Genomic DNA, 23,915 nt, shown 5'->3' on the forward strand with positions numbered 1-23,915 from the left:
TTTCAAGGCTCTGTCAGTGTATGTTGAAATTAGCATCTTGCATTGGTTTGCTGGTGCTGTAGCTTGCATGACTGAAGTCATACAAGAGGCTGCAGGAACAGTCTGTCACTTGTCCTTTTCCAAGGAATATCCCGAACAGGTGTAAACAGCAAAATAGTTTTGCTTCAATAATCTGACTCACAATGTCAAATTTGGCACTCAACAGCAGAAAAATCCAACAACAGCATTTAGTCATAATATATGAAAGTAACTGCATTCATAAGAAACTAAAAGTACTGTGGAAAAAAATCATTCTTAATGTCCTTATCTTACTTTAGTATCTCCTATATAGCTGCATGTGCAGATGCTGCTCCGGAAGAGCTCTTAAACTGAATCCTTATCTGCTCCCCATCACTGTCTGCAGCAGCTGGGGGAGGAGGGGGAGGGAAGCCAGGTGGAAATCCCAGGGTGCATTTCATGGAGTTTCCTGACCATTTGGGACTCAGCAGTATGTGCAGGAGCCTTTGACACCTTCAGAGAATATAAGCATGAAATCAGTGCCTGCCTGGTGTCCCATCTTCCTTGTGCCCTAGAGATGCTGTACCTGTTGCAGGCACAACCCTTCTGGCTGTCAACTGCTTTCCTTGCAGTCTTATCCCTCCCATGTCACCCTTGGGCACAGTATCTATTCTCTACAAACACAGAAGTAAATAAAGACCAAATCTTGTTCTTCTCCTCCCATACCATTTCTAACATCCTAGTTTCCACTGGAGTCAAGTTTCATGTGAGCTTGCTACATCAGAACAGAATGCCACTCTGGACTCCAGGAGGTGAAAAGGTGCAGCACATTCCCAGTTGCTAAGTAACTTATGGGAGAGGCTATTATCCAGTTTTGAAATTGCTATTTAACCACCAGATCTCCATTCATGCTGTGATATCTAAGAGATGTTTTACCACTTTGCGTTGCATGTTTTGTTGTATGTATTCCAAAGGAGTTCAAATTCAGGAAGATTAAATAATGCCCTGTCCTAGGGTGACATCATGATGCTTGTATCCCCATTTGTGTGTTCTGTTTATGCTGGATATTATGTTCTGTGCCTTCAAGACTGGCTCTGAAGAGTGAATGTTTTGTTTTGGTTTTGCTATCAGCCGTTCACCCACACACTGGCGGGGCAGTACATAGTGCTGCTTTGACTTTTTGCTTGGCTTTTCGCTTTGCTCTTGCTTCAGCTTTGCTCCTGGTTGCTCTTGCTTTTTGCTTCTCCTCATTAGTTAGTTTAGCTTAGCAGTATGAATTTTTCCCTGGACTGTTTTTCCTTTCCCTTTTTTGGACCTACTCAAGCCTGCTCCGGACTGGGACCTGGGAACCCTGAGAGTTTGCAGCCTGTGGCCTAGCAGGGCCTACTCTGGGCAGCAGCTGCCCCAGCGCCGGAGGGACTGAGAACAGAGCGACCACCCCCAAGAGAGACTTTCTGAATTTGTCATCTTTCTCAGAGTGGTGTCATCGGGTATTGTTCATTTTGTGTGCTGGAGGGTGCTGTGCCTGTTAAATAAACAGGTTCTTTCCACTTCTCTCCAAGGAATTCTTCCCAAACCAGTTGCGGGGAGGGGCCTTGTGGGTTTGCTTTCTGGAAGGGCTCCCTTTTGGAAGTTTTCTCCCAAATTTGCCCTAAATCAGGACACACCCAGACATATTCCTGATGTGGCCTCCTGCTCACTGCACTCAGCAACTGAGGGCTCATGGAGAAATGAGGTACAAGGATCAAGTAGCTTTATGGAGGGAGAAGAAAGATTACTGGCTTTGTACTGCCTCCATTACTTGCTCTTTCTTTTCAGCAATGGAAACACCAGTGACTAGTTTGAAGTTTCTTGTTGTCTTCTGTTTTTATTTAAGTGTGGGAAAGGTACCTGAATAGAAGGATGTATTTTAGTGAAATGTTTATTCCAAAATGAATATTTAGGTTTTGTCTTCTTCCATGTAATCTACCATCATTTCCTATCTATTACAGCTTATATATTCTTTAATAACTCAGACTTTTTTCCCATATATATATTCAGTATCAGTTTCTGTTTTATCCCTCTCAGATTCTTTACCTTTTTAGGGAACATGAATAAAGCCCCTCCCCTGTAAAATGATTCCAGGACAATAGGAATAAAGGCCCCACCTTTTCCCAGAAAAGACCAAGGGCAGCTGTGTTGGGTGTTTTGAAGAGGAATGTGCCAGAGGATTGGAAATCTCAAAAATAGGTTAAAATACCCCATCGTGGCAGATGGAAACAGCAGACTTCTTCAAAGAAGAGTAACTGAAACAGAAATTATATTTGGCCTCTAATCTTTCCTAGCATTACAGGACTGTAATAATGCAATTATGCAATTATATAGTCTCATTAATTATTGATGCATATTAAGGTGTATTAAATCATGAGAATCCTAATGTTACACAGTCTTAAGGATTATGCAATCAAGAGGTCTTCATAAATTTACTTGTATTCAACTACTCTGTCTTCTACAGATAGTTTTATAGACTATATAATAATATTTACTTTTGCCATTTTGACTTTTAACTGAAGGACTCAACATGTAACCTTGACATAAATAGGTGGGAAAAGAGAAAGTTAATAGAAGTGTAAATGACTGTTGGGTTTCCATTTGATGCAAAATACCCCCAAAACTGAGGATGCATCCCTGAATATATAATTTCATTATTTCCTTCCCCAGAAAACAAAAGCACAACTTAAAGAAAAAAAATTATTATTTGTTACAAATGCTTTTAAGGATACATACAACAAGGATAAAATTCAACAAAGCAATGTATTAAAAAATGGAACATGCACCATTAACTGGCCTAATGAAAGATTTTTTAAAATTAAACAGGTTAGCCCATCCAATAAACAAACTGTTGTATACTATCCAGTATTGTTTTTTCAATTACATTTCAGCGCTATATGACTTCAACTATTCAATTATTAGTTTTGTAGAGGTTCTTGCTTGTTTCTGATTTTTAAAAAGGTGCTTAACTCCAGCCAAAAGGTTTCTGTTGTTTATTTTTAATTTCAGAGTTGACATTCAGAAATATTTCTTTACTGAGAGGGAAGTCAAACACTTAACAGACTCTTCCTACAGAGAGGTGGACAATGCCCCAAGCCTGTCAGTGTTTAGGAGGCATTTGAACAATGCCTTAAATATCAGACTTTGATTTCTGGTGGGCCCTAAAGTGGTCAGGCAGTTAAACTTGATGGTCATTCTAACTACGTGGGTCCCTTCCAACTAAAATATTCTATTCTATTCTATTCTATTCTATTCTATTCTATTCTATTCTATTCTATTCTATTCTATTTTTTAAAGACTACTTTTTTTAGTTGTTGATGGAACATTTATGTTGATACATTTTTTTGTAATGACAAAGCATGCTTACTCATTTAGGTAAGGATTTGAAATGCATGTGGGAGCAGTTAATGTCAATACCAGACATCAACAAAGAGAAGAACTTCCATTGTGTAGACAAAGGCCCTGCACAGCATTAGGTTTGTTCAGCAGCAGGTCTTTCTTCCTTAGCCCTCCTTTTGGTGTTTATGCACTTGTGGACCCTTTTTTGTTTCCTTTCACATCCCTTAACAGATTCAACTCCATGGTGGCCTTGACTTCTCTAACCCTGACCCTGAAAGATCAACCAGATTCCAACTCTTGTGTGTAGAATCCATTTCATGTCTGATTTTAGGTAGGAGCTCTTTGCTCATCCATGCAGTCCACCTGCCACCTTCTCTTGTTTTTTTCCCCTCACTTCTTTTCTGTCATTCATAAAATAAAAAAAAAAAAACAAAACAGGAAAGGCCAAGCCATGATGATATAGGGACAGACCACTAATTGGCACTTTTTCAAGTGATTGTTTAAGAGTGTGAATTTTTAAAATTCCAGCAACACTTGAAGATTTCTCCCCAGGCCTTTCCCATGGGTAGAAGATGAGTCCGAAGTGAGCAGTAGAGATCTTTACACATGCACTTGCAGCATATTAAGACAGGGAATCAGGTTCTCCTGTCACAACAATGGGCTGCACTGTCTCAAGTTGACTAAACTGATTTGTCATGGAGTGATGGGACTCACTACTTTATATAAATGGTTCATTGCTCATTTTATCCCATTTACTCAAAGCACACTGAAATCACATCCTGCTACTGCTAAATATGAAAAGGAGTAATTTCTGCAAAAAGAGATAATCTTGCTGATTTTCAGGGCTTTACATGGGGGCTATGACCAAGGCCATGAATAAGTAAGTAAAAATAAATGAAAATTACTCACAGACTATTGATTGCTTTGGCTCTAAGTGAAGAAAAAACTAAACTGGGACAATTTTCTTTGCTGAACTATGTGGTGATCCAAGACTCATTTAACACCACCAATGAAATTACAGAAAGGGGAATAAAAAGAGAGGAAGGAAACTGATGAAAGTTAGCAGGGGTGCTGGAAGTTGCAGCTGGCAAGTACAGCCACCCAAGATCTGCTGCTGTGGGTAGATGAGCTGGCAGAGGGCCAAGATCTCTTTGTGCAGTTTGATCCAAAATGAAATATTAAGTCAAAAGGGCTTCTTTTAATTTGCTTGCATTGCTTGCATTGTTGTCATCCTCTGTGTGTCTTGATATGAATTTTCTCTTCCAGCAGTCAGCATCAGAACCCCTGGCTGCTACTTTTCATCTCACCTTCACCATTTGCTTTCCCTATTCCTGCATGAGTGCAGGATGAATCTTGTTTTCTCAGTCCAAACAATCCAACTGCTCTGTGTGTGAGTCCTGAGGAGGGGCCACGTTGTGAGAACTCTCTGTCCTTGTCCTCTTGAGAGCAGTGACCCAGAGGACACGGGCAAGTTAATCAAGCACACTCCTGCAGGCAGGCAGAAAAAGTCCTCCAGGGGAACAGATCTTATGGTATCACTCACAGCTGCTCTGTTCACGGACTAAGATTGTAAAAAAAAAGTCAAATCAGGTAATCAGAGCTGGTTTCCAGTAAACAGAACGTAAGGTAGGTGGTTGGGCCACTATCTGCCAGCATGGGAAGGAGGTGGGAGGCGCCAAAGCCCTATATCCCTCAGTGCCAAATCTGATATTTCTCTCAGCAGTAGCAAAAATAGCTCAACAGTGCATCAGCTTAATGCAAGCAGCTTGTTTGACCTAGATGTCATTTTTATTCTGCAGGACCTCAGCTCTAGGTTTGGGTTCCAAAGTAGTAAAAGGAGAGATTTTTGGCTCATTTTTGTTTGACCTCAGTGTACAAAAAAGACTGGTGGGAGGGATAATTACTTGTGGTACCAACATACATAGTGTAAGGAAAAGGTGAGTGAAAAATGTGATGTTGCTGCTTGAGAATTAGACCTTGTTTTAGATGTAATGTCTCAAAATCAAAACAATTATAATCCAAGAGGTATTTTAGATATCTTTCTTTGTTTGTTGTCTTCCTCTATCCCTTCCCTCCTAGCAATGAACTACCTTAGGAGCTCTGAAGCCCAGTGTATTTTACCTGTGTGAAAAGCAGAAAGGGACAAATTTGGCTCCATCACACTCACATGTTCTCTAAGGACAGATAAGACTCATTTTTGGAAGAAAAATGTGGTTTTTAACACAAAGAGGGACATATGGGGGTCACCATGTCCTGAGTAACCAGAGGATTTTGGACCTTTGCCTTTGTTTATCTCACTGACTTTTGGAATGCTGACTGTGGAAAGCATGAGTGATATTAGCTTTCCATTAACTGTCACCTACGACCTAGTTTAGTATTTGACGTTTGTGTTGCTTGTTACTTTAATTCCAGGAATTAATGACTCCCTGGAGGGACTTGATCAAAGCAGGGACCAGACAGTTAAAATAATACTGTTATGTATGTCAGAGAGTTGTGCTGGGGTTTCCAAGTATTACTGAGATTTGAATGGGTATTTTTGGGACATGCAGACTTTGATGATGTGACTAAGCTGAAAAAGGTCTCATTGGACAAACAGATCTGTTGGGACTGTGAACATTTCAGGTAGGGATCTAAGAGGAATGAAAACAAGCCAAAAAAAAAAAATCATGGCACCACTTCTGAGTGTACTCCCAGCTATCCATACCAGGCATGGCAGACAAGCTCCTACTCTCGAGAAATTTGAAGCAGAATGTTGTTCAGGGGTCTCAGGCAGCATGGTATATGTGCTCAGGATACTTCACATACACCATGACTGACTTGATCATCTGCCCAAGAGAGCCCCTGTGTGAGAAGAAGGTTACTGTACATTTCCTGATGCCTCATCAATGTCTGTCAGTTTCTGAAGGGATGGTGTCAAGATGGGGCCTGGCTCCTCTTGGGGTGACAAGCAATACGACAAGAGGCAATGGGCAGTAACTGATGCACAGAAAATTCCACCTGAATATGAGAAAGAAAATTACTATGCATGTGACTGCAAGAGATGGTCCAGAGAGGCTGTTGAATCTCTCTCACTAGAAATATTCAAGAACTACCTGAACATAATCCTGGGCCTGTGGAATGAGCCTGCCTGAGCAGGGAGATTGGACCAGGTGGACCCACTGCAGTCCCTTCCAACCTTGCGTGTTGTGTGCCTCTGTGATTGATTCTGTGATACTCTGTGGTCACACCTCTGCACAGCTGCCTCATCCTGGTTTGCATCAGGGCTATGGTCTCCTCTGATTGCTACAGCTGTGACAAGATAAAGCTGGGAAAAGAAATACTCATATTCTGATTATATATGTTTTTTTTTCATTGTATGAAGAAGGTCCGGTACTTCTGATTTGTTTGTAGCTATAGATAAGCCATCTTTTATTTCCTGTTGTCATTTCCTCCACTTCCCTCCAGCATCTGGTACAAAGTGATCAAATAGTAAATCCAGAGATTATGATTACTCATCTCTTCACAGTCATTCCAACCATGAGACTCATCTTTCAAGCATATTCAATGATCTTCATACTAGGCAATATGGTGGCTTCTCAGTCACAATCATCTGGTAAGTTCAAATCCCCATATATTTATTTAGAAATTGATTTATCAGCTAGCAATATTTCTGTGTATATATCAATATTTCTGTGTATATTTTACCTCATGTGTTAGAATATTCAGTGCTTTTTTTGATTAGAAGATTGAACCAAACAAAAATTAATATCCAGCAGAAATGAAAGTGGTCTTCTAAAAAGCAAAATATAACAGATTTCTATGCAAGTTTTCTAACAGAGTAGATTGCAGCCAAAAAAGAATACCCTTTGATGAAAAAAGAAGGAAAAAACACATTCAAGGTAAGATTTCTGCACTTAGTACTCTAAAAGAATGAACACTATGGGAAAAGATCAGCAATACTTTGTTCCTGAGAAAGCATCAAGATAAAAATACTATTACACAGCCAAATTATTAGAGACCAGTTGTTTGGCTACCTAAGAACATCTCTGTCTTAGGTATTTGTCTGCAATACCATTACTTATAGCTTGTCAAAGATAAATGCATTACTACAGAAATAAAAAATAAAGCTCAACATTTACATCAAAAATCTAATCTTCACTCGAGTTAAATTCCCACACGTTCCCTGTCATTCATTTTATAAGGAAAAAGAAATTCTTTAAAGTTATGATCTCATGCTATCAACCTATAAGTTACGTCTCTGTTCTGCCATACATATGGTAAATAAATACCATTTCTGGCAATGCTGCACCACCTGATTCCCCAGGGTTGATTGTCCCTGTGAGTCACTGGCTGTCCTGTGAGGGAAGGTGACTACTCTGCCCTGAGATGGCAATCACCTATAGCCATGCAGTGCTCATGGCATGCCTTTGTGGAAAATTAGAGCTGTGGTACCTATTTTATGCAGTGTTGTGATGCCTGGCAACGGTCAGTGATCTTCTGAGAAAAACCCCAAAGCATTGAATTTGGTGGATTCTAAGAATTATGCTGTAAGAATTATACCTTGTCTCAATATATCTATAAAGAATTTTCACTTGCTGGCTTTTTTCATCTTCTTGAAGAGATTTTTGCTATTCATTCTCTGTCCTATGCTTTCAATTCAGCAGCCTTGTGCACTAACGGCACTTTCACCTACATTTCTTCCTATCAAAAAAATAAAACTTTCCTTCATCAACATGAAGGGTAACTAAAGACTATAGTTTCAGATCTGGGTCTTGTTCTCCAGTAGTTTCTGTACAGTGTACTGCAACATGTGGAAGTTCAACATGTGGTTACTTATCAGGTCTCATCAGTCTAAGGAAATCAAAAGTGTTTTTTCTTCTTTGTTATGCATCAATGAGGTTGCAACTGTTCCAGTACATGCATGTTTCATTCTGTTATCTTTGAAGACTGATATTCTGCCTCTCCCTTTCTTTTTTTAAAAATTTGTTCCATGACATTTAGCCTTTTTACATGTTCCTTTTCAGTATTATCTTTTCTCAGTAATAAACTTTGAAAAATAGAAAGGAGGTGGAATGTACTTGCTCACACACTTTCTCATGGTTGCATTTGCAAAATTTTTTACTCAAGGAAATGTTGGGTTTTTTTCCCCTGTAGAACTACTTTCTCCACACACCATAGTGGTATTTTCCATGCTTCTCTGTCCTCAGAAGAATTAGGTGGCCAGCAGGGCCTGTGACGTTCAAGTCTTGTGTGGCACCTTACCAGTCCCAGTCTGGTTTTATGGAAGGTGTAGGCTTGGATAATTTCTCTGAAGCTCTTGCTCCAGGGCCCTGGTATATATCCTCCAGCACTGCAGCATGCTGGAGATCAGGTAGATCAGCAGCTCATCTTCAGATAGAAAGTTGTGCCACCTCTTTTAGCCCAGGGACTGCCTGTTCATAACATTTTTGACCTCTTCATCTATCCATTATTATAATAGAAAGAATAATTATGAGTGTGTTGCTTTGGTGTATTGTATGCCTCCAGGATCATAATTAGAAGAAGGCTTTAAATATTTGCAATTACTGTGGGAGAGCTGACATATCAGCTGAGAATGATCTATGATGTCACAGCTGAATTTAAAAAATTTCCATCATAAATAAAGGGACAGAAATTGTCTCCTCTATCCTCTCTCTCCTTCCACTAACAGAAGATTCAAATGATTCTGCCTGCAGAAGTATAGGTATATACTTGCTTAAAACCAAACACCTTTTTAGTTAATGGCAAGGGAAACATCATCAAAAAGAAAAAATATATTTCAGATAAACTGTATATATCCTCAGAGGACTTGATGCCAATTTACACTAAACTTTAAAGAAACTCACTTAGGTTATGCATGCCTTCATGTTGAAATTTCAATTATGCAAAATATACGTCATAATTTCAAAAAATACTTGCAAATACCTACTGTGCATTTACAAAAAGTACAACTCATACTACATTCAAAAAGGCTTCACATCTCATGAAATTAGGAAGCACAGAAGAAAATTTCTCCAACTAGAGCACTGAAAACAAAGTCTTTAATGCTAAATATTGGTAACATTCTGTCCTACATACCTATTTAATTATGTTGAAACTGATTTCTTATGAATTTTTTTTAAAATGGGAGCACAGGAAAGAATATGTATATATCACCAGATCGTTTACTATAATTTCTATTCCATTCCATTAACTTTCTGCTTCTTGTTAAAGAATTAAAAAATGTATTGCCTTCCCTTTTAGTACACAAATAACTGCAGTTGTATACTTTGATTTTAAAATCCCAGCATTTTAATTCATAATATGTAGGGATATTTTGCAGAAAGCGGTTCTGATTTAGATATATTTATTTATGTTGTTAAGTTGATACAATCTGACCAATCCTGCTGATGTCAACTACCCAGAGTTAGGTCCATGAATAAATCACTTCAGGACTGGAGTCAAACTGATAGTCTTTGCCATACAAAAATGTTCATCACTAAACCCAAGATGTAGTCTTCACCTCTGAATTGCAGCCTCTAATAAGTAGTGCAGAGTTATAATACATTTGAAAAAATAGAGAACAAAGAGTGTTTTTTAAGGTTCAGAATTAATTGGTGTCTTTTTTTTTTGCCTTCCAACAGGCTAGTCAGTGTCCACTTTGATTGCATGGAAATGCCATGGGATTCCTCTGGTTTCCTTACTAGTATCCATCTCTAGAGCCAGCCATACCTCAAATAACTCACTGGGAGTATGAAAAGATCAAAGTCCCCCTTGAAAGAATGCTATGGGATTCAGGGCTTTAATGCTGGTGCCCTTTTCACATTGGTATTGAGGGAAAATTTGGCACCCTGAAAATAGGGTTTCAACAATTGACCTGCACAGAGATGGAAGGGTGGCTTACAACTTTACCAGATCTTTACTTCTCTGCTGGCAGGTTGTAGGATATATAGTCACAGGTTCAAGGAGATTCCCAAGCACAGATCGCCTAGCTGAGAGGCAAAATCAGTCTAAATTTTGTCACCACATTAATTGTCAGATGTGTAAAAAAAATTTGGATAAGAAATTTCTGTGTGCTCTCACTCACAATTAATGAACCAGTGTTAACCCTCTTAATTCCAACAATTTCCTCAGAAAAATAATTTGCAAAGAAAAAGAAAAAAGAAGTTATTTATACTGTCCAGTAAATTTAGAAAGAATAAGCTTTATAGTATTGTTTAAGAATTCCAAAGTCGGAGGAAGAAAACTCATATCATTGTAGTTTTTTTCCTTTTTGAGATATTTAAAACAAGATTTTACTTTCCTTGCTTCTGTTACAGTGTTCTGTACTTATGTTATAAACTCCTTTTTCCCTCTTCCTTCTTTTGTTCTGTACCTGCACAGCCCCTGCGACCAGATTGACTGAACACCTCAGATCAATTGTGATGGAAAGAGATTTTCTATATGGGGCATGTAGTGACAGGACAAGGGGTGCTGGCCTTAAAATGAAAGAGACTGGATTTAGATTAGGTGTTAGGAAAGTGTTCTTTACTGGGAGGGTGGTGAGGCACTGGAACAGGTTGCACAGAGAAGCTGTGAGTGCCCCATCCCTGGAATTGTTCAAGGTCAGGTTGGATGGGGCTCTGAGCAGCCTGGTCTCGTGGAAAATTCAAAAACATACCCTACAAACAACATTTTGCTTTCTGTCATTCTGCCCAAATATTGTACACATAGAAACAGCATCAGAAATTAATTTTGAAATTAATTGCCCTTGAAAATATGTAATTAAGAAAGCAAGTACTCTTCCTGTTCTTATTTTCATAATTGAACCATGATCATTAGCAGTTCTTTCTCAAAGTGAAAATACAGGCAATCAGACTAATTATCTAAAAGTAAAAAGTATATATTCTGTAACTTCTAAAGGGAATGGAAAGGATTCATTATATAGTCATAAAAATTATCTCAGGACATTACAATATTCTCCATTCTAACATGTATAGGCTTTTTCATTATGTCAACTTTACTTAAGGATGGAAAACATACACCTAATGCACATTAAATATACATTAAACTAGTTTTATAGAAAATCTGAGTGCAAAAATTAAAGGATTTCAGTTACATTACATACTGCACAGCACAACCATGCTAAAGTAGTCCATAAAAATTAAAATGTAGTAGTACAATCATAGACCAAGAATCCACTGTTAGACACTTTGCCTGCATATTTCTTAGTGGCTTTAGTAAAAGACAAGATCATCTCTTAGACCTACGCAAGGGAATTACAAAGAGCTTAAAGTCTTATGTAAAATGAGCTGCTTTGTTGTAGGTACTTTGTTGCAACAGAGGTAGAACTTGCTGGATAAACTCCACTTTATTACATCTTTTAAGGTTTTTTGTTTCTGTTTTTGCCTCAGCTTGTAAACAAGGTTTTCTGTTGGAGAAAACAATACAAAACAAGTTTGCAGGCAGTAGGTTAGAGATGGAGGAGGTAGTTTCAAGTCCTTTCCTTGAGTAAGAGCAGAATCTTTTTTACACAGCTCCACGACTCACATAGCAGAAACCTGAAGGTACATCTACCCAGTATGTCCTGAATTTTTGCTATAACTGTCATGAATGGTTTTGACAAGACTATATGTTACAACACAAATACACCTCAACAAAAATGTTATAACTCTAATTAGAGTAGTCATAAAGAACCTAGACACAGATAAAGTCATTAAAAAAGGCAAAATGCTTATTTGAACCCATGTCTCACGTTCTTCACGTTGATTACAGAGCAAAAGATAGCATCCATGAGAATAGTTATCCATGAAATAATATAAATGACTGGATATAATGAAAAGCCCATAAGAAATATTTTAAAATTTTAAACCCCTTCAAAAGTCCAGAGGAGCATGAAATGTACACAGCGATCAAAGCTAAAATCCTATCTTTTCCTTCTAGACAGGAATATTCCAACAAATAATTTTAGTGGTAGACACTTCACACCTGGAGAAGTCTGAAAATTTTGCCTTCAAGTGGTTTCTTGATGATACATTTTCTGCCTCTTTATTCACTCAAGTAAAGACAATTTCACATCTTACAGAATGCAAAAAACCCAATTTTTGATATAGAATGGATTTCTAATCCTTCTGCCTTCTTAATTTCTTCATTTCTTCAATGTCAGGTTTATCTTCAATGTCTGATTGTGGAATCCTGTGTCCCTAGCAAGAACAGTGTCAAGGAGATGATTGGAGAGGAAATAATGTCTGTGTGCAGTCAGGAGACATTAAATGATCGTGCTAGTACTTAAGGTGGAACGGGCCATAGATCAAAAATGCAATGCATCTACTTGTGCTGATCTCCTCTCTGTTCCTGTGGCTCTTGACTGGTCTGCATTTCTGGTGTTAATTCCTGGTTTCTCACAGCAAACATCTGACAGTTTTCACAGATGTTCCCTACAGTGTTCGTTCCCAGATTTCTTCAGCAGCTGTTTTGGGGAAAGTTCTCCTCAAGGTTTACGCCTCATGCAGTGCAGGAACGTGACCCAGCCTACACTTTTTGGTCCTGGGACCATGTGGCCAAGTCTCTTGTGTCACTGTGCATGCCTTCATTTCCTTATTTTTGAATTCCTAATTTCAACCTCTCTAAGTTGTTTTATTCTATTTCCTTGTATTTTGGACGTTCTTTTGTCTTCTTGATTTATGATCATCTGAGCCTATTGCATACATATCTTAGAAATACTGATTTCCTACTGTGGAAACCCAGGGCACCAGCAACATTTCTCTGTCTGCTCTGGAGTGCCCTGATTCCCCCCAGGGGAGCCTTGACTTTGATCCTCATTCATGGAGAAAGTTTCCTAGACTTCAAGATAGACTGGAATCCACAAAAGTGTGAAATAGATTATAGAGAGTAGTGTAGGTGTATCACTTGGTGAGAAATTTAGGTTTTGGGATTTTTAGTATGCTGTGAATGGAAGCAAGATGGAGGGCACAGGGTATCATTCTGGGTTTCTTCTTCATGCTTCTTCTTCCTTCTTCTCCATGGGTTTGGGTGGCATTTTTGTAGTTGGGCAGAAAAGTCCCCACTGGGGACTCTTTGGGATCGGTTATTGGGTTAAAAGGGAAAATAATCTAGGTGTCAGTTCTTAATTGGATAGTTTAGTCTTAAAAGACCTCGTAACAAGATTGTGACCCATTTTGTGCCTTCTAATGAAAAGCTGCTGAACTCGGGTTTGTGAGACTGTTTTACTGATAAGAAATAATAAACACCCAAGTCCGAACATGAACTACCGTCTCAAGTGCCTTCAATCCAGACCCAGAGACACTGACAGCCTACCAACGAAAAGGGGTGCTTTTCATCCTCACTCCTGAAATCATATTCTCTGTAAATGTCCTGAGCAGGTGGGGAAGATGCCATCAACACCACAATAATCAACTTCAATAACGAGAAGATGCAGATCACATGGGCAACAAGAGAGCTTTTTCCCAATGAGAATGTGTCATTTTTTTACAAGTGAGTATTGTCAGTGCCTATTCCTCTCTTGTTAAAGGATTTACTTAGGGACAATGAAATATCCAAACCCATTTGAGTCTTCTCTGAACTAGAAATTCTTTTATCATTTCTTAATATCCAGCATGAAACTTGTTTATATTCACAACTTACAAAAGCATACAAATCAATAAACCTGGTGAGTAACTAGTCATAGCAGATATAATATGAAAGATTTGTCCCCCTTCTGTCATTGTCCCTGTTCTGTGCATTGCTGATGCTAATTACACCACTGAAAATGTTTTTTCCACATATATGTATATATTTGCCTTATTAACTGAGATCATTAATGACTAACAGAAGTGTAATATTTTGGTTAAAGACAGTCGTAGTGCTTATATTTTCTTTCTGGGCTATATATATGGAAGAACTTTTCACAGTACATCTTGAAAACAGGATCATGAGAGCATCTGTTTGAGCAAGTCATTCCCTTATTAGAAAATAACAATATGAACAAAACTTGAATATTTCAGACTGCATCCAAACCCAGGGCTGTAAATTAGGTGAAGTTTGGGTGATGAATTCCCTCATACCACTATGAAATTTGTCACTTCAATAAAAACCATGCTCAGACTTCCCTTGACGTAACATTTGAAGAAAAAAAAAAGCATAAAAAATTTCATTAACTTAATTTTTAAGTTTTCCATTTACCAATATTATTTCACTTACAGATTTGGTGAAGGCAAGAACAAAGTTTGGAAGCCATGTACCACCTATTTATTGGATCAAGATTATAATTCTGGATGTCTTTTTAAGACAGAAGGACCTACCCTTACCATTTCTATCAGGAACAGCAATGGAAGTGATGTGCTTTTTTCCAAAAATCTAAAAGCTGATTTTTACAGTAAGTATGAAAAATCATGACTACTTGGGCAGATTTTCCAGTTCTCTAAGTTTGAGAAAAAAATCTCTCATATGGCATATAAAATGTTATCATTGTGCACATCAAAACAAAACTACAGTTATTTCATGCTGATTTTTGTTCCATGCTATAGTTACATGGGCTTGTGTGCAGCTGCAGTTAAGTGAGACAACATAGGACAGTCAGACTTGTCCCAAAATACAATTTCAAAATCCAAAGGAAAATACTAAATATATATATATGGGTGTTCTTTGTCTGGTGCAGGCTTGCTGAGCAAGAAAATGAATAGTTTTTTGTCTTAGTGCTGACTGTGTGATATTTCTCATACTTTCAACCTTCATTCTTTTGCCATTTTTCATGCAATACCAGGCAGCAAACTGCTTCTTGTCAAAGATGCTGTCACAAAACCATCATTGATGCCAATAGAAATTAGCTGAATAGCTATGGTACAATCTGGCAGAGTAAAAGGGGCATCCTACTACTAGCAGAGATATGTTCCTGTTTTTATTGAATCCTTACTGTCCCCAAATACATATTTACCATCTAGTGTGAGATTAATTTATCAAAAACTTCTGGAATTTTGCATACCTACATCATTCAAAGTAGAACGATTTTTTTTCCTAACAGAAATCACACAGAATATATACAATGCAGAATTATCTGAAAAAAATTATATATTCCAAGCTTATTAATAATATTTTAGCAAAAGGGATTAAACACAAATCTGTCAAGACATCAAACTTTGAGAATGCTTTTATATTCTTGATTTTACCATCTGTTAAATTATGGAAAACTGCAACCTGATCCTCAAATTTTCACTATTAAATCCCCACTGATAACAAAATAAATTTCAAAATTTTTTGGTAACAAAGGACAAATATCAAGGATCAGAGTGAAGCCTTTAAATTAGGAAGGCAGAGTTTTCATAATACAAGAAGGCAAGAGCTCATTTTAGGATGCTATAGCCAAGTTTGTTTCTCTTTTTCTCAGTAAAGCCCAGTCCACCAGAAAATGTGACCTTCTTCTGGAAAGAGGACACTGTTACTGTAAGCTGTAATAAACCTGAGAGAAATGCATGGTGCTTGAGATTTGAGCTTCAGTACAAAAGCAAGTTTGACAAAGAGTGGCAAGTGAGTTGTATGTCACATTTTTAATCAACATTGAAAGCAGTAGACATCACATTTTTATTCAATACTAGAAGGAGTTGGAAGTAGCATATCCATAGAATATAAAATACATTTGTTCCCAAATTTTCTCCCATTCTATATTTTCAAATATATCTGCTAGCAGAAAATATCTAGATATTTAGAACTCGGGGTTTCTACCATTCCAGAAATAATTTATAAATTTAAAGGCAGTTCCCACCCTAAGAGCTGAGGGCAATCTAAGGAAAATGCATATATTCAGAATAGAGGAGTTTGGAAAGATAGAAGCAGAAAACAGATTAAGGAGGAGAGAACAAAAAGAAAAACTAATGAAATTGTAGTTAAAAAAAGAAATTACACAAGATTCTTATTTATTCTAAAATCAGCTGTAAAGAATTTTCAAACACTATTTCACTAACTTAAACCTTTCCATTCTCAAATATAACTTGTAAATATTTTGCGGATTGGAGTGTCTTTGTGTATTGTAAATATGCAACTGTAACATAGTGCACTATGCAATGATTGTTAGGACCTTCAACTCAATACCACACAACAAGGAATGGATATGAATAGTCAAAAGCCAATCAAGAAACAGAATTTCTCAAAACTCAGAGAAGGTAACGTTTGTTTCTGAGGTTCTGCATTGGCTTATTCCTTGCCCTAGTTGTGATCATGACTGAGTGCAGCATTTTGAAGCACTGTCTTAAAAACCAGAATTGACAATGATAAACCTTTTTTCTCAGTCCAGAACCTCCAAGTGCTGCAGTATTGGAGAGCAAGGCTTCGATCCCAGTAAGTGCTACTCTTTCCGGGCCAGACTGACGAGACTGGTACCACACTGCAATGTGGTTAAATACAGCAGTGGCTGGGCAGCTGAAACATTTTGGATGAATGGCACGTTATTAGGTAACACCTTATATATATATGTGTATATATATATATATATATATATATGTATATATAGTCTAAGTGCAAAAGAAGAAGGAGTGATTGCAAAAGAAGCTGAGGACATGCAGCAAATGAATGTTGCACTATTGTACTATTGTTCTCCATGTTGTGTTATCAAAGAAAGTCCATGTGAATGTTTAATTGCGCCTGTTTAATTTAACTCTATCGACTTTGCTCCTGATAGCCCCTGAAGCTACCAATTAATGCTATAATCAGTAAAGTTAAGAGTGTTATTATCTGTGTTACAATAGCATTGAGGATCCCCAGTGACAGTGATGTAATGCATGAGGGCTCAGTGTGTGTTGAAGGGAGGTGCCCGTATATGATATTTAGACATCAAATATGAACTCTAAGAAAATCCCTAATGTCTAATTTTTGAAGGTAGTTTTTGCAAGTACATCCAGTTGTACTACAGGACCACAGGTCACAGAAGTCTGATGCTCAAGGATGTTGGATTGATCGAAACGAGGAGGATGGGGAAAAAGAGATTGAAGGGAAGCAAAGCCAGAATCAGCACTGCTATCTTACCAGACAGTTGCACTTAACTGAGGGTGACTGACATGAATTAGATTGTCAATGCAAACAGTATTCCTACTGCTCATCAAAAACAAATCCCAGTTTTTCTGCAGGAAAAAAAAAAGAATGTACACCATACAAACACATTTATGTTACCTAAGCAAAACTGCCACTCATTAGAGTTTACCAGAATTATGAAGGCCTCAATTGTTCAGAGTAACAAGATCTGACTTCTCTAAAATGCAATGGGCTAATAGCTCTCTTGAAGACAACCTAGTTGGGATGAAATCCTGGATCACAGGTAGCCTGTACACTCACAGCCACAGTGCTGACCTACAGAGAAGACTCTCCCATTATGAAAATTGTGAGCCTGCAAGCATGCCCTCAGGTATAGCTGGCAATGCCCTCAGGAAATAAGGACAGTGTTTACCTCTGCACCTCTGAGAGCAGACAACTTCTCAGCCTTACCTGAACCATTTGATCAGAGGCTGTCGGCAGGTGCCTGCAAAGAAGGACATCCCAGAGGAGGCAGTCAAAGTGGTTAAGAGATTCTGTGTGCCCCTGGATCAGAAGTGACATTGACACAACTCCTTCACTAGGGCAAGCAGTTTTCTTCAGGACTTTAATGAGTTATTGACTCCAAATCTATAACCAGATGAAGCTGTGAAGCTTCAAGAAATTTCATAAACTCTGAAGACCTCACTTAGCGGGGGGGGTCACAATTTTACTTGTGGTTTCCTGGCAGCTAAACAGAGCAAGGAGGTGGAACAGGCTGGACAGTTGCTTCTGTATGAATAATCATCCAGGGTTTTGGCATTTCTGTGGAGACCAGAAGGCCAGCAGTAGGAGGCAGAGGTTTGAGGTGGCATTGCAAAAGCTGCAGGAAGAACACTGAGAATGCAGGAAAATGCACAAATTCATTAGTTCTATATTCTTGCATGTCAGGTTTTAGCCTGCCTCTAGTTACTTTCTGGGTAATATTGTTTATTTGTTTTTTGTTGAGAGATAAGACATTTGGGCTACATGTAAACTTGCATTTGCAGCTTCAATGATTGTAAGTTGGTGTATGTAATACAGATCTTGGCACAAAGCTGCTTTATCACTGTTAATACAATGTGATGAATGCGAGTAGAAATACTTGATTCATTCATAATGCATCTACACTGCCTATAAGCCACCTCTGTTGTCCAGTACCAGGGCAATTTAGATAAATAAAAGCACAATTTAATTTTGTTGCAAGGTTTGGGGAAGCAGAGATTTTTTTTTCAGTCTCAATTGAACAATTAAACCTGTCTTATTTGTCCTTAAAAACATTTCTGGCTTTTTCTGGCTTTTTCTTTCTTTTTAAAAAAGTCAATATTTTAGCATGATTAGGAACATTTACAGATAAAGCAAAAAAAATTTTTTTACATACTCTTTTTGTGATTATTCTTAGATTCATGTGATGATGATATAACTCCTCAGTCAAAGACAGTAATTATTTTAAGTTGTTCGCTGGCGGTAATCTTAATGATGCTTATCCTCCTGATTCTTCTGTGTAAGTGGCAGAGGTAAATATAGTTTTATTGGTTACTACTAAATAGCCATGTCATGAAAATAGAGCTGTCAGTGTGGATGAAGCCTCTTGTGATGAAAATTCTTGTCAGGCAAATGAAGTCATGGTGAAGATGTAGAAGTCAGCAGCTTAATCACTGTTTGAGGAATGATACATCCTGGCCTTCTAAACACCCAGGCTTTTAATTTGCAAAACTGGAACAATTCTGGTAAAAGACAATGTTTCAGGATAAAATTCTGTCCCTTCCATTTAATTTCTTTCTTTTAAGGAAATTTAACTAAATTCTGAGAAGCCAATTTTTCTAGCTACTTCTTATGAAAGGGCATTCTTTTGTTCAGCTTTCATCAATCAATCAAAATGTCTGTTTGCAGGTAGGACAAAGTAAGCTTGAGTGCATTTAACTTTAATAAGACTACATCAATATTTAGATTGGCTGTTGAATAATGCTGTTCATGTTTAGAATTGACAATTTTAAAAAATCCCAAACAACTACCAAATAACAAGCATACCCACAAAGGCCCCAGATTTTTGCTTTTTTGGTGGAAAAAAGTGCCACTAATGACATATTTTCAGAGATGAAAGTGTTTGTGACTCTAGTTACCCTTTCAGTTCATAAATGGAGTTTTTTCTCCTACACTTCTATGACTCACATTTACATTTGTGTTCACTAACTCAGCCAATACAGCTGGTTGGTACACCATCTTCCCTGTCTAGGGGAAGGTAACTAGAGAGTGCAAGCTCTGACTACGGCATTGAGCAAAATGACACATGCTGAATAACTGGAAGTTTGTGTAAAGTCTGGATTTTGCTAGACTGGGATTGGGTTGAAAATTTATCAAAAAAATCTCTTAGCCTGATGGAGTTATCAGAGCGTTATAACTACTTTTTGACTTTAGAATACATTAAAAAGAAATCAAGAACAGAGTACTGTAATGCAAAATATATTTGTGGGTACAGAACTGTACGGAAGGAGATTTTTCTATGAATAACTGTGCTATAACAAAACGTTTATTTGGTTTTATTTCCTTTTTGCAGGGTTCAGATGTCAGTCCTGCCTGCTATACCAGACCCAAAATACCCATTTGCTGATCTCTTCAATGATCATAATGGAAACTTACAGGTAAAAATCACCTTAGCTGAGCTGCAAACTCCAAAAAATTTTGGAGTTTATGAGAATAATTTTAAGGTAGCTACTGATCCTTGCTCTGCACAGACATTACTACTAAAGGAGTCTCTGACCCAAGACAAAAGACTCAAATCCTCCCTCTTGTGCGGCATCAGCAAGAGGATCCACGGAGCAAATGCTCATAAAATCAGTGCAGTGCTGCTTTGGGATTGTGAAAAGGTACTTGCAGTAGAGACAGAGAAACTTCTGGAGAAGAATTTCAGAGTGCTGGCACACTCACAGCTTTGCAGGAGTCAGTCACAGGAGGGAATATCCACTCTCAGCCATAGAGGTCCATGCTCACAAAACCTTTAGACACAGAATATCTATCAAATGAATGGAGTACAGTTTTTGCCTTTGTTTTCTTAATGCTTCTTATGAGTCACTCATCACATATGTGGTGTAGTTTTCTGTGTTAGTTGTTCTAGTGTTTACCTTAATTGCTAGTAAGTTTCCTCTAAAGGGGAAATGGGTTAAATATTAATGTTTTCAAATCCAATGGAATATCAAAAATCAGTGATAATTTTTCAGTGACAAGCTGAAAACTTTTTATATAAAAGACAGCTTTAAACTCAAAGTGAAGAAAAAAGACACAAATTCAAATTAGTACTAAAGCATTAATCAGATATGCTATATTGCCTAAATCTTCATCTGAACTTAGTCTTAATTTAGATTAAGTCAGTGCTTGGGTCAAAGAAAGCATGAGTCTATCAAAGAGGGAGCACCAGATATTTTACACGTCCAAGGTTTTCTAGGGGCCCTAATTAAATACAAAAATGTATTTTATGTGGTCTCAAGAATAAGTAGGAGTTTGTATGCAGTTCTGGGATCCTATCTGCTTTCCTGCCACTCTGTCTTCTTTCCTGTTATTTTATGTCCTGCTTCTCTACATTGCTTCTGTTTCATCGTCTCCTGGCTTATCCTGGAAAGATGTCAATATGAAAGTTGGTAATTGGTATCTGTACAACCAGGCTGCTTTTGACAGATAACTCATCTCTGCTGACATTAACATTTTAATTTTTCTAGGAATGGCTAGACAAAAATGATCATGTGGTGTTGCAAACCAAACTGGAATATGAAGAACCAGAGTCCATCACTGAGGCAGAAAGCCAGCAAGAAGATAGGAAGAACAGTGACAAACAGGGGCCTTTGGAAAAAATCTTCACTTTTTCAGGAGTAGCTGAAAATAATGATGGCAAAGGAGCTGAGATTGCTTGCCTGATACCAGCACCCAACACTACAGCTCCTTTTGCTGGCTTCCATATTATAATGAATGATGACATGTATGTGATGTTATAAAAGCTGCAGGAGGTGTTAGGAAATTCCATAAAAGTCCAGATGAGTTTGGGAGAGTGACGGACTAGAAAAGGTCATCATGATAAGATTCACATCAAGAAAGACACTGGGCTGTGTTTTTAGATCTGTACTTTCCCAACAGCTGCAATCTCTTGGGCAGACTCAAGTGTTTGAAACAAACTCCTGATAATTTATAGAGCCAGGATTTGTTCTTCTAATTGGGGTTTATCCCAAAGCCCCATTTTCCTTCTATGGACAGGAGAGCACAGGAGGTCTCCCATAATATATGTCAGCAGAGCTGAGATTTACTCCTGTTTATGGAGTGTGTAGAGCAGGGCAAACTACACCATTGCTCTTCCCAAATGAAGAGAGAAAATAAAGAGGTTTTGCTGTCTCATGTAAAGAGATTTTTGTTGCCTAACTTTGCATTTAATGGCACGCCTTAAAGGTTTTATAGAGAAGGAATAAGGACAACTCTGAGAAGAGCAAGGATGTACAGTATTGAATCACATTTTAGCCTGCAGATACTTCTTGTGTAGGCAGCTTCCTCTAGAACAGCAGGGCAAGTGTTTTCTCAGAAGGTCATGCCCTCTATGTCTTAGAGTTTTTGAACAGTCAGCATCTTACAGCCTTTATTTTAGAAAACTGAAGTTCATTTTGAAAAGTATTTATGTTTAACTGAGTTTCATTTATTTTGAACTGGGGTTTAGTGCAATCAGCAGCTGTAGACACAAATTAGGACTTCTTATCCATATCACATATATACTAGTCTTTTGTTTTTCTTTAGAAAATGGGGAGTTTGGGGTTTTTTTAACAAGTTTAAAAGTAAGTTTAGAACAATATTTTCAAGTTTTCTAAACATACCATCTTTTAAAGTATGTTTAATTTAAAATCTAAAATGCAATATACTCAGCAATCAGACTTGGCAAAAAAAAATCTTGATGATTCTGAGTTTCTGCATATCACTTATGTTACATGCTATTTGAAAGCAAATTTAGTAATAAAATTTAAGTATTAAAAGTGCCTATCATCTGTGTAAGAAGATATAGTGTGGTTATGTGCTGAATTAGCTGCAGTTATTCACCTGCACATCAGTCAGTCATTAATGGCTTTATCAGCTGAATAAGCCTTGCCAATCACATACTTCCATTATGCAAACACTCTGATTTAATGTACAAATTGGAAATCGCGCATTTCAGAAAATTACTGTGATTAGTAAAATATTTTAATTCAGTGCTTTAAAAACCTTAATTCCAGGTCTTTTCAAGAACAGTAAACAATAATATGGATCATTTAGTGCCAAGATCTTTGTCTAAGGGTTCCAGATTGTTTTACAAAGAAAAAGAAAGATATTTTCTGGCCAGTAAGTGAGAAACTCAATTGGAAGGACAGTTCAGCTACATTCCCCAAGCTTTTTTGGACATTGTCACAGATTTGACTGTTCACTAACAAGATTAACATGGATTTCACATAATCCTGAAAACAATTTTGCCTTGTATGCAAGTTTGGGGGGTGCTTTTTGTACACTGCCCACTTCTGGAAATTTTTGTGAAAGGTAACCATGAAAAGTTTCAATAGCACTGTAAGAATGCATTGAATTTTAAGCTAATTCAAGCTCTGTAAAATTTGATGAGCAGAAAATAGCTCAGCTCAGCTCTTTGTACATTATATAAATTGTCATTCTTGCATTAGAAACAAATAAGTTACAGTGAATTACAAAAGACAAGAACCTGCTCCAGTAATGATTCTATGAACAAAGAGGGAAGTAAAGCACAGAATATATTGTTTAGTTGCTTCCTCTTCAGCCCACATCATATGATTGCTTGCAAAGCTAGCTACTTCAATTAAACCACTTTCTGTGGCACAACTACTTGTCTGTCTGGATTCAAAATATTTTCATTCATTTTCCTGAAATTTTACTCTGAAAATAAAAAAAAAAAGAGGAGAACATCATATTGGATTATTCTGTTTCAGCAGCTGTCCTGAAATGTTATAATAATGTAAGTTTTTAGAACAAAATACATCTTGTATTGTGTTTCATAGATAGAAAGGGAGTTTTTGTGCATGTATGCAACCACACTTACATTTTATGTAACATATTAGAAATAAAATAAATAAAACACCCACATACCTCAAATATTTATTTTAAAAATGTTGTCCAAGATGAAAACAAAATATAGGGAATTACTTGCCTTCAACAAAAGCTCCCTTTCCCCATCACTTAAAAAAAAGAGCCTTCCAATCCTTATAAACTCTACAAGAATCTCTACAGAACGATGAAACACACAATTTAAGGAACAGGAAAGGTCTTCCCCAGGTACTGATGATGATTCTATCAAACACTGTAGAAGATTAACCATGCTCACTGTTAGAGGGTATTGGAGGCTTCCCTAAACACCCTTTGCCATCTGCCATTTTCCACCATTTTGCCATCCCTCTCCTCTCCTCTCCTCTCCTCTCCTCTCCTCTCCTCTCCTCTCCTCTCCTCTCCTCTCCTCTCCTCTCCTCTCCTCTCCTCTCCTCTCCTCTCCTCTCCTCTCCTCTCCTCTCCTCTCCTCTCCTCTCCTCTCCTCTCCT

General features: G+C 37.7%; 1 protein-coding gene across 1 annotated transcript; it reads left to right on the forward strand.

The window, feature by feature from the left end:
* The first annotated feature begins 6,849 nt into the window (after positions 1-6,849).
* Positions 6,850-22,266, forward strand: CRLF2 (cytokine receptor like factor 2). Its single transcript, XM_005495534.3, has 8 exons — positions 6,850-6,958; positions 13,704-13,815; positions 14,523-14,695; positions 15,704-15,843; positions 16,602-16,764; positions 18,758-18,872; positions 19,913-19,997; positions 21,069-22,266. The coding sequence occupies exons 1-8, from the start codon at positions 6,850-6,852 to the stop codon at positions 21,339-21,341; spliced, it is 1,170 nt and encodes a 389-aa protein (XP_005495591.2). The 3' UTR covers positions 21,342-22,266.
* Positions 22,267-23,915: the final 1,649 nt, after the last annotated feature.

This window comes from Zonotrichia albicollis, chromosome 2, assembly GCF_047830755.1.
Source record: "Zonotrichia albicollis isolate bZonAlb1 chromosome 2, bZonAlb1.hap1, whole genome shotgun sequence".
Classification (NCBI taxonomy): domain Eukaryota; kingdom Metazoa; phylum Chordata; class Aves; order Passeriformes; family Passerellidae; genus Zonotrichia; species Zonotrichia albicollis.

What these genes read in the sequence shown, in the direction of transcription:
- CRLF2 (XM_005495534.3), top strand. Translation starts at nt 6,850, where the DNA reads ATGATTACTCATCTCTTCACAGTCATTCCAACCATGAGACTCATCTTT. An exon ending in TTCTCAGTCACAATCATCTG is followed by an intron (nt 6,959 to 13,703) that starts GTAAGTTCAAAT and finishes TGTCCTGAGCAG; the next exon opens with GTGGGGAAGATGCCATCAAC. An exon ending in AATGTGTCATTTTTTTACAA is followed by an intron (nt 13,816 to 14,522) that starts GTGAGTATTGTC and finishes TTTCACTTACAG; the next exon opens with ATTTGGTGAAGGCAAGAACA.